The 12,348-nt window shown below is 29.8% G+C and overlaps 1 protein-coding gene across 2 annotated transcripts in view; it reads left to right on the top strand.

Moving 5' to 3' along the window:
- Positions 1-12,348, top strand: part of LOC136984037 (twitchin-like) — a 185,768-nt gene that overhangs the window by 72,159 nt on the left and 101,261 nt on the right. For both annotated transcript variants that reach the window (XM_067280951.1, XM_067280952.1), the window contains 5 exons: positions 39-314; positions 541-629; positions 3,101-3,456; positions 7,009-7,048; positions 8,923-9,019. In XM_067280951.1, the coding sequence (XP_067137052.1) occupies positions 39-314; positions 541-629; positions 3,101-3,456; positions 7,009-7,048; positions 8,923-9,019 (858 nt within the window). The remainder of the gene's footprint in view (positions 1-38; positions 315-540; positions 630-3,100; positions 3,457-7,008; positions 7,049-8,922; positions 9,020-12,348) is intronic.

The raw sequence follows: 12,348 nt of genomic DNA, 5'->3' as shown, positions 1-12,348 counted from the left end.
TTATAAAAATTTATGAATATTTATTTGGCATTTTTAAGCCCGTGGAAGAAAAAAAAGAACTAAGTCTAGCTGAAGAAAGAGCCAAATTAAAGAAGAAAGCTGCTGAGAAAAAAGCTGCCGAGGCAGAAGTAACCGAAGAAGAAAAGAAAAGGAGAAAAGGATCAGAGATTCCAGCTATAATTAAAGAACCTACACCAGAACCACAGTTAAAGAAAGTATTAAAAGAACCTGCTGCTGGTGGAAGAAGAGGTTCATTATTGGATACAGGAAGTCCTGCTGATTCACGCAGGCCATCTCTTATTATTGCAGATGAGGTAAAATTATTTTTATATTGATCTTCAGCAGAATTACTTTTAAAATTATATAAGAATACAAATATGTGAAAAGATTTACTGAAATCATAACCACATTATACATTTTCATATGTAGAATTTGATTAAAAGTTTTAATTTTATTTTTAGTATAAAAATAAAGAACTAGAAAATGTAACAAATTCTATATTTTGTATTACTTTAATATTATATAACTTCTTAATAACAGAAAGATGAATCTGGTATGAAGAAACTTAGACCAGGAGAATTACTAGAAACCAGAAAAAGAAGACCAAGTGTTGATTTACGAAGACCAAGGTAAATTAATAAATAAGGATAAGTTATTATTTTATTTTTTGTAGTTAACAGTATTATATATTTAATAACAACAGTTATCTAATAAAATAAATTAAAAGTTGCAATAACAGTGAATTCAATTCAAAGTCTGGATATCATGCCTATCTTATATTAACAAGAGAGAACAAAATAACACATAGGCGTTAATTACATATAAACAGTGCTATATTTGCTAGCTTTTTCAACGTGCTATAAAACATTGTCCTCAGGCAGATAATTTTCAGTTAAACCTTTTTTCTAACAAAGAATTCAAATTAAAGATAACGGCATTAGCCTTAATTTACGTGTGCGTGGTGAGATTGCGCATGCACTAAAATTTGTTGAATAGGCGTCAAGAAGGAGTTAGAGGCGATGTTTTAATCTTTTATACAGGTTGACCTACATAGCAGGCAACTCAAGCGTGGGGGAGTTGCATGGATTTAGTAAAACAGTAAGGAGGGCCTCCCAAACACACTGGATTCCTCTCATCACAACATCTGAGCATTGCCATGTGGTCCCACAGCGGGGTGTGTTGGTGTTGTAACACCATTCTAGCTAGCTGCACCTGCCTGCCCTGAGAGAATGTTGATGTTCAGAGATGTGGCAAGATAACATTCTGGTTGTCGCTCCTATGTAGTGGGTGTGAATACCATATGTTGTGTTTTCTAATGGGACAGAGTAAATTCCAGACCTCTCTAGTATGGAAGTAGCATCTCTGTCATTGCATAGCAACCTCCTGAGATTTGGTCATGGAGAAACTGATAGAAAAAGCCCGTGTTGTCTAAAAATATGGCAAATACGGAAAGTGATACAGCCACAAAAAGGTAATGAGGGACAGACTATCGTGCATTCCTTTGGGATGTGTAAAATGGTAGTGGGAAAAAGAGATCTTTTAACCTTGTTCAAGATGTACTTGTGTTTAGAATTAGTATAACCTGCTACATTTACTGCTGAATGAATGGCAGTAAGTTCAATATTAATAGCAGTTTGTGTGGAAGACAACAGAAAGGCCCTTCTAATTAAGGGGCTATAGCTGCATTGATGTAACGCTGTGGCTGGTATGCTGTGGCAGGCATTAAAGGGGATATGTTGTTAAATTTATGGAACATGGAGTACAATATACCTCCCTGCGATTTGGAGATGTTTAGATCTAAAAATGCAATTTTTCCCCCATTTTCTTTTTCCCAGGTAAAGTTGATAGTAGAGTAAGCCTTCATATGAAAGGATTTGAGGATGAGGAAATCCTCTTCCGTGTCTTGCCAGGCTACAAGAATATCGTCCACGTATCTGAGATATATCAATGGGTATGCTATCGTGAGGGGGAAACTAAAAACCCTTTGCTCAACATGCCTCATGAACAATTCTGCTAGTATAGCAGGCAGTGGTGAGCCTATTGGGACCCCTTGTTTCTGCAGGTATATTTTCCCATTGAACCGAAAATAATTGTTTTCAGTAATAAAAAGTAATGCCTCATGTATCTCTAAGACTTGCTGCACTGAAAACATTCCTTGATGAGTAGTGTATTGGCAAGTATAACAGTCATTTTTTATCTTGAACAAAATGCCTATGATTTAAAAATTCAAGAGATCCTTCTTTTTTTTATTTGTTTTTAAAAAAGATAAGATAAAAAAATTAGTATAAGAGAAATACAGGAGATTTTTGTTATTTTGAAATTCAAGGGACAAAATAATCACAACTTTAAATTATCAAGTTTTGAATTATTCGAGATTTACATATTTCTATACATTATGCCAAATGCTACATAACTGATGAAATTTATTAAGCAAATCGAGTACAGCTACATTTAGAGAATGCTATTTTCATTAATTAATAATTAATAATAATATAAATAAACTGCAGGTAAACAGTATATGTCCAATGAGAACCTCACAGGTTGCCATATAGGTTTTATAAAAAGTAAAGCAGAATTCATCAAAATGTAGCCCAAGTTACTTTTAAAGTGGCTTAAAAAGTAGTAAGTTGCCCAAATGTATAACCTAGAGTCCTACAAATATCTATCTGCTACTCTTAGCCCAATCTTGCAATCCCAAAAGTCAGCCACATTTTATGAGATAAGAGAAAAATGGGTAGTCCATATGTAAGGTGACACCTAAAAATGTGTTACTGTAAAAGCAAAGCCATGTTGACCAGATTAGAGTTGTTCTTTGTCTATTGTTTTCTTATATCATGGAGACACTTCAATCTAAACAAATGAGTTAACATATGCATATCACAGTTTGGACAGAATTTTCACTTCGAATTTTGAAGTAGTCATATTTTGAACTAACCAAATTCCATAACATGTAAATCTCTATATCCCTGGCTAGGACAAAAGTACAGTTGCAAACTAATGGGATTTCGAACTAAAACTACAATTAAATTTAATAATATTATTATTGCAAGTCAATAAACTTTTCAAATACATTTATTTTTTTTAAAAATTTTTTATTTAGCATTTCAGAATTACAAGAAAAGATTGATAAACCATCAACTCCTTTGAAACCAATACCTGAATCAGGAGAAGGACCACCTGCAATTGTTGATTATGAAAATAATGTTTGTGCAGTTGAAGGTGGCACAGCTTATATACCATTCCAAGTCGAAGGAAATCCAGTTCCAGATTTTCGATTTTATAAAGGAGGACAGGAGATATTTGAAGGTGGTAGATACAAAGTAATTACTGATGGAGATACAAATACTGTGTGCTTATGTATCAGAAAAGCTAAGACCAATGATGAAGGAAAATATAAAGTTGTTGCGTATAATAAACATGGAGAGGATAGCGTAACAATAACTCTGTTTGTCAGTGGTAAGAATTTTATTTTTTAATCATATCAAGCAAATATAAAATAGCAATGTAGGAAATTTTTTTCCACTAAATAAAAAAACAGTGACAGCTGCAGATAATCATTAAAAACTTATTGGTAGCTGTCAGTTATATTTTCCTTATATTTATTGAGATTTTTTTCTCTTTTATCTATTTAATTGTTTACTCAAATGTTGTTAAATTATTGCAAAAACTATTGTATAACTAGTTCCTTTCATTATAAAAAAATAATAGTACTGTGACCTTGAAGATCAGGGATTATATCAATCTCCGTTCTCCCCTTTTTGTCCATTCTGATTGGCTCCATGTCCCTTTTTTCAGCTCCCTGATTGGTCCCTCTCCTGTCCCTAAGTGAAAGACAAGACCTGTTCGGGTCACGAGAAGGGTCAGCTTCAGAGAATCTACCCACCATCCGTTAACTCTGGACGGAAGGTGTTAATGGGACTTTGAACTTGCGCTCATATTTTACCTCATTGTTGTCTAGTCTATGACGTTATAGAATTTTAACAACCTGATGTGATGTCCCTTTTTAAAATTAACCTTTCCCCTTTTCGAAATTTTCTATATTCTAATTGCTTGTATACAAGCACCTTGTCAAAGGTTCATCTCTACTGGAGGATGTTCATTTACATTTATTGCATCATGTTTTACATTAATAGTAATTTTTTTCTGTCTTGGTCTCATATGACTTGTACAACTAATATGACCTTTGGATTTTACAATGGAAGTTTTTCCAGTTTCGTTTTGATAAATTTCTAAAATAAATTCTTAATTTCAACCCATTTTTGGAACCTCACATTTTGCATGACAACAGTAGACCAAAGAGAAGACCAATAATTCATGAGTTCTTCTTCAGTTGGCATGCCATTCTGTTTGGAATCAGTAGTGGGTTTGGTATTAATTTGCCTGTAGAAGAGTTTTTCATTGTTTGTGAATAATTCACTTTGTTGTTTCTGTACAGAGCAAATTTTGTAACATTTCAGTCACCATGCTTTGGCCACAAGTTTCTTTTTAGTGTGTGTATGTATTCTGCAATGTGTACATTGTGTTGTTCATACTTGATGTGTGTTTTAATTTTCTTGGAAATTTTTTTTAGTTGTTTTATTAATTTAAGTGTTGTTTTATTATTAGCATATTGTGTCAGCCTGCCTAGCTGCTGTCTAATATTGTTTATTTGTGTTTCTATTCTTTGCCAGGCAGGCTTCTGAAGGGTTTTTGATTTGTGTGCTTCTGTCTGCGGATTTTAGTCCATGGTAGGTCACTACTGTGACTGCACTAGCATAGACTAATGTATGGAGGTCTGAGAGTGTTGAAATAGAATGAGTGCAATCTGGTAATATCTAGGTGTTCACATAATGTAAAGTTTCCCTACTAGTTTAGAAGTGTTGATTTTGGGAATGCATGGCCATTGTGCAGGAACAGTGCCTGTAAATTTAGTGAGTGCTTGCTGAAAAGAAAAGAGAGAGTATGAATTAAACCAGAATGTATTTCAGGCAGTGAATAAGTGTTAATATTTTAGCATTAGTGAAAGTAGTGGTGATAGGTACAGTATTATCAATGCATGTATCTTGATGATCTTGATGATCTTGATGGATTATGTGATCATTGTTGATGTTGGGAGTATTTGTTTGTTGATCTAATTGATCTGCAATTTGTTGTCTGATATGTTCTAGCATTGTTTGTGGTATAAAGTTGTTATGTATAATTGTTCTTATCCTCATCTCACAGTCTCTGTTCAAAGGATTGTTGATCAAAAAGATCAACAATCCTTTGAACAGTGACTGTGAGATGAGGATAATGTTGTGAAAACAAATGATATAACTTGTCTGTATGCTGTCATATCTGTTTCAAGTTTTGTGATGGTGTAGTATGTACAGATGATAAACTCATTCATTTCTGATGTCCGTTTTATCTGTTGGCAAGGTTTACCTGCCTTAGTAGCCATACTTGAACATTGCAGTAGCCAAACTTTGACCAGTGCTCCTTTCACCACTGTTAGCCAAAGAGTGACTGTAACATATTTTTTGAACATGAGTCTCTGCCTAACTCACATGCACCTTGTTAACCCAGATGGTGTCTGAGCCGGAATTACACTTGGATCATGTTATCACCATAGTTAGATCTCCACAGATGTGGGTTCAGCCACTCTTGGCTTCATTTCTTCCAATAGACCTCACTGGTATGGGTGAACATACCAGGAGCAGATGATCCAGTTGGCATAGCTTTATGGTTTTTCAGAATTACCGAGCTCTCTCACCACAGCAAGGTGGTGACTGGTGAAAGAGTTGTTGTTGTTATTAACGGACTACCCATAAGAACCCCTCTGCCTCAAGCGTACGTCCTTCCTTTAAATTGGAATGCTGAATGTACGCTCAAGGCAGGATGTACGCTCAAGGCAGAGGGGTTCCTATGGGTAGTTTGTTATCTGGGGACCTCTGCGAATTGGTAGTGAGAACATTGTTATTATTATTATTATTTATTGAATTCCTAATATTTTTAAGCTATATGATGATTTTGAATTTTATGGTTTAAAATTGGCTTGTGCAATTTCAAAGAATGTCTTAAGTTTACCCTAAATGTTTTAATACGTCTGAAGAATAATGACTTATTCTAAATATAAAAATATGCTTTTGCATATTTAAAGACATTTAAATGTTAATAACTTGCAATTTTTTATTCAATGATTTTTTAAAAATCTTTTGTTTAGACAATTTTTATACATTTGTATTATGTGAAAAATGTTAAGTGTGGAGCAGGGCCATTGAGAGAGGGAAGCTGGAGATTTTTCCCTGAACCCAAAGAAAACTTAAGAGCCTTTAGTGGTTCCTATTTGTATGAAATTAATGTTGTTTTTAGTTTTAGTAAAAACTAAAAACAACATTAATTATAGAAGAAATATAATTTTTAAGACTTCTTTTTATTAATAAAGAATCATTGTACGTACTTCATTTGTTAAAAAAGTGATTCAAGGGACTCACTCTACCATAGGCCACATACAAGTTGTGAATGGCTCTGATATAAGTACATAAATGTTGATGGATATAACACAGGTTGTCCCATGTCACATACATAGACAAAATAGCTATTCAGATGATATGTTTAATCTGATTGCTATCTTGTTGCACACAGCAATTCAGATGTATGATCCAATCATTTCACACACTTTGAAAAATGTCCTGCTGTGTCATTTTGGACACTGAAGATGCAATGAATGCTGATTTTACTGATTCCAGATTGAGCAGAGAGATGGCACAGGATTTACAAAGACTTATAACAACATATGCCAGGATTGAGATGCATGTGTTGTGATTAGTTAAAGAATGCATTGGAATGAAATGGAAAAACCCATTATATTACAGTTTGTCAGTGCATGATTTACAGAATACCTTTTATTCGTTAATATTATCTCTATACCATTTTTAACTTATTATTTTGCTATAAATAAATAATTTAAAAAGTTAAAATAAAAACATTGTAATATTTATGTTCTAATATTTTATAAATTCATTTTTTATTTACTTTTTTTCCATTTAGATGAAAGTGGTATGGATTTCAGAGCTATGTTGAAACATAGGTTAGTATTTTAATTATTATAATAATAATAATATAAAAATTAAAATTATAGTAAATGTACTTTAATTTAATTAAGACTATTAATAATTAATTAATTATATTGCTTCTTAATTAAATTCCTCTCATCTAAATTTCCATTACGGGGTTAGAATTTGATGAATTCAGATTTCATTGTTTAGTTTTTAAAATATTTAAAAAATATATATGTCATTAGAATAACTATAATGATAAATGAATTTTTTAAATATTTTGCAGTAATAGTAATCATTCTCATCAATTTAAAAAAAAAAATTTAAAATAGAGTAGAACTTTGATATCCAGAGTAATGTTCATCAATACCATTTTGGATAACAAAAACTCTGATAAGCAGGCAACCTTGGCCATTTTGAATAGTAATACCATATAAATCTTTTATATTTGTAATTTTTAAGTCAGTCTCTTTTTATTGAATTTAATGATATATAAAAACAAGAATATTTACATTATTTAATATACAGATAATACAATAGTTTTAAGGAAAAAAAATGTGCATCGTTGTAGTTACGCTTTAATATGAATGTTTTTGTCGCATATTTGAAGTTAAATGATAAAAAATAACAGAAATAAATCATTTTGTAATACATACAGTAGTGTATAAAGTACAGTTTGGTCTTGTTTTACCAAGGTTGTGGAGCTAGAGGAGTCAGTAAAAGTGGACAGTCTATCCTCTGTTTATAATATACATATTCATGCTTTAAAGTTTCTTTTATGAATTACAGTGTAAGAAAAGTAGTGTAATTTACCTACAGATTTGCCCCAAATAATGCAGAAACTCAGTTAATCGGGACTTGGATAATCGAGGTTCTACTGTATATAAATTTTTGTTTGAAAAGTTTTATTAAAAATGTAGAGTAGTTAGAATAAACAACTTTCAAAAAATTTATTTACAAGTTTAAAATCTGAATAAATTCATGCCACATATAAATTTTTTTGAGATTCAGATATTTATAATTGCTGGTAATATAGATTTATGAATTTATTCTAAAAATCAATTAACGATGTAAATAAATATTTTTAAAATATTAACTAAATTTACTGACGAAGAGTTTAGTCAGTAAACTTATGCATATTTTAAATAAAATTATGATGACATTAATAAGTGGTGTTTTTTATGAAGTGGAATTAAATTAAGTAAATTTAGAGTAACTCTTAAGATAATTTATTATTCTTTGTTAAAATTTTATAAAACTTGGTTTATGTTTATGACAATAAATTCTATAATTTGATACAATTCATTTCATAAGGATTTTTGATTAATTTGTAGAAAATAAATACAATTATGGACAAATTGGAAGATAAATATTATAGATTTAAAGATAAATAATTAGATATCGCTTTATTATGTTTATTATCTATTCATATGAATAAAAAAGTTTTTATTGTTATTCTATGTGGTAGTATTAGATATTTCATTTTCTTAAATTATATTAAAATACTAGTTAACGATTTTAATCTTTAAGCTGATAATTTTTATATTAGCTTAAAGATTAAAATTATTAAAGATGAAATAACTAATAATTATCTATTTTTAAAAAAGTATTTTAAAAAACTTTATTTTCTTGATATTAACAAAGACTATAAGAAATCAATAAATTTTTTTGTCGATTTTCATTGACAGATATTTCTCTTATTACTTTCTCATTGGAAATATAATGAATTATAAACCAATTATTATTTATATGTTTGAAATAAAATGAAACAACATTTATTGTAAAAGATGAATATACAAATATTAATTACAATAAATTTTATTTTGGTTATTTGGATTATTATTAAAATAAACTCTTTATATTATATTTTTTTATAATATTCAAATATCTGATTTAAATCTTTTAGACAATATGCTAAATGGGGCAGAGATCCTAATGATCCTGACTGGGGAGGTCTAAAGGAGACAGAACAAGATAGGAAAGGAAGTCTCAAAGAGGCAAAGGTATTTATTATATTATTTCTTTGCTTTTAAATTAATTAATTGATATTTTTATATATAGATGATGTAAATATTATATGTTTGTAAATATTATTTAAAATAAATCATCATATATGAGGACCTCTCTAATATTTTTGTTTTATCTTTCTTCTCTTATATTTGTAATATTATAATTTGATGATAATTATTTTAATAAATTAAGTGATATATAAGAGTTACTTTGTTATATAATATTAAAGAATGTTGATAGACTAAACTTCTTTAATTTATAACTACTTAATCTGCATTTCTTGCATTTCTTGACATTTTTTTGATTGATTGTCATACTTTCCTTCTGTTATCTATAACAGAGCCAGGAAAGTAAAAATAGGAGTCCATGACTTCATTTTCAATATACAAAGGTCAGTGACAATGTCCATGCTTTCTGATGCAACAAGCATACCTAACGGAATTTAGGCCTAGGGGTCAAAAAATAAAAACAGTATTATGTTCTCATAATGGAAAATAGGTGTGAAAAATGAACAAAACACATCTCTCTGTACCTGGCCAGTGCACAGATTGTATTTTCCATGGCCTGCAGGTATGAGGATAGCCTCTATTGTGGCGGCAAGTGCAAAGTTCACCTGTCCACGTCTGTCAGGTACTATACAAGAATCGCCTCTTCTGTGCCTAACAGGTGCAAGGAACACTTTTTTCCTTTTGGCTCTGCTTCAGTTCTATCATGATACGACAAAGTCACATGATGTCCTAGTATGTATATATATATATGTTTAGATAAAACTAATATGGTATAGAAAGTTATTATAAATTGCAGCACAGCTATGAGAGTATTACAAAGTAAAACTAAATGTCAGAGTTGGACTACCTGAGAGAGTCAGAGGCAGAGATGTAATATACATGCATATGCACACAATTTTTAAAGCATTCATTTTACAGAGGGTGCAAAAAGAGGAATACAATTGTTACTATGGAAATAAACATTCAGGAGAAACATTTATTTTTATCCATAAATTAAGTCACAAATAAGGAATATGAAATAATAAAAGGTAAAGATGATGATAATAATAATAGTAATAAACACTAAACATTTGTATTCCTCATATTCACAACTGTATACTTACTTCTGCATCCTCTTATATATATAAAGTACAAAATTTATTTATTTTTTATATTATAAAGGCATTAACATACATTACAATAGAAAATTTAATAAATTACATTATGTTGTTTTACTTAATCTTTTTTAAAATTCAAATAAATGACCTTGAACTTTTAAGAATATTTTATTTCTGCAGTTTCACTATTCACATTACAGTTATAATCTTTATTACAATTACCAAATTAATGCCAAAATTATAATAAAAGTGTTTTCTTTTTTAAATTAAAAAAGTTAAAATTTAAAATATGAAAAGAGTGTTAAAAAATTATGATAACGTATTAGAATTTTGTAATTGGCGATAGAGTTATAGTCTTTAAAATTATAATTGAAATTAATAAGTCTACTGAAAATCACTTGATTTGATATGAGTTAAGTTATTTAATGAATAATGAATTAGCATTATAAGAGACATATTACTGTATTATACAATGATAACATTAATAATTGCTGAATAAACAATGGACTAGAGCAGAATTTGAGCCTAAAACTCTTATTAAATGTATAAATTAACTAGAACATGGAATGAAAGCTCTTTCAAAGACATCAATTTTATATTAGAATATAAGCATAATAATTACTGTATTTTACAAACTATAAGACGCACTTTTTTCTTCGAAAAATTGCCTCCAAAATTCAGGTGCATCTTATAGTCTGTAGCGTCTTATAGGTATTTTTTAAAAAAATTGCTTAAAAATTAAGGTGCGTCTTATTATCTGTAGCGTCTTATAGTCCGTAAAATACGGTATTATTATAATCTTAATTATTCAAATTTATGCTAATGGTTTCTAGTAAAATTATTAATTTTTTTAAAGATATCTTCTAACTTAATTACCGGTACTACTTAACTTAACTTAATTAAGGGTTCGATTGTTCTCTAACCTGAAGCAGACCATGGGTAAGATTGAAAGCGTTTGTTGGATGATTTATTAAACGTTTCATTATTGGAAGTAAAGGTTCTTTAGGGTTGTCATTAATTTTTTTCCTATGTTTTGTGCTAGTGCACTTTTTCTATAGACAGACTTATCAAACTAGAGAGCCATGAGACAGAATGACCTCAAGACACAATTTTCTTCTACATATTTATTATGATATGCATTTTGGACCTAATAGGTCCCTGCATAGTCATGATACATGGATCTCTTTATGGATTTCTAGGTATACGTACATACATTATTAGTTTTATAGCAAAAACTTTTTAACATATGTACTTGTACATGACAAAATCCACTAAAAGGGTACAATTTATCATGGACATGCAATTTGGAAAGAAAATTCTGTACTGTTTAATACAAAAACACGGAATCTGATGAATCCAGTGTGTAAAACCATGATGCAATATGGAATCTGATGAATCCATATTGCATCATGGTTTTACACACTGGAAATTTACAAGCTACATCTCACTTACACATCTGCATTTACTTTGCCTTTGGGTGTGTTTCCCTCCAGTTCATATATATGTGTTAGTATATATATTTTTTCACTCTCTATCTATTAGGAAATCCTCTCAAGATTCATGTATCTATAGGCCTGTATTTTCATTTACCCTTTTATTATTACGTATTTTTATCATTTCTAAACATTTGAATAGTTTTTTTAAAACATATTTTCTTTATTTTTTTTAACTTTAGTGTTTTCTCTTATTATTTTGCATTCATTTTGGTTACAGTGTTTAGTGATCACAGATTTATCATCATTATTTTATATTGCTGGGATGTGCTCCATGAATCTTGTTTGGAGTTTTTACTTGATTTCCCCTATATAAATGTGGAGAACAGTGCAACTACATGCAGCTTATATACAATGTTGCTTCTGTTCCATATTCCCATTTGTGGTTCATTTTCTTTATTTTTAATTTTGTTTGGTTAATTGATTATGCTGTTACAGTACTAATAGAATACCACTTTTCCTAAATGTTTTTTGGTTTTTTCAAATAAACTAGGTACATATATCATTTTAACAAATTTCAATCCTTGGTATTTTCTCCATTCAGTTTAGAATTTTGAATATTTTTAAACCATAGAATACATTCAATATGTTTATAAAGAAAATCATAGAAAGAACAACCAATCTTTTTATCAATAATGAAAAGAAAAATGATTCAATTTTACTTATTGAAGTTCTATCATTATAATTTCTTACGTATCTTATGTTAAATAGTATGAAATAAAAA

The sequence above is a fragment of the Centruroides vittatus genome, unplaced genomic scaffold, assembly GCF_030686945.1.
Source record: "Centruroides vittatus isolate TY-2023 unplaced genomic scaffold, ASM3068694v2 contig_900, whole genome shotgun sequence".
In the NCBI taxonomy this organism is placed as follows: Eukaryota; Metazoa; Arthropoda; class Arachnida; order Scorpiones; family Buthidae; genus Centruroides; species Centruroides vittatus.
This window is presented reverse-complemented; position numbering and strand designations above follow the sequence as displayed.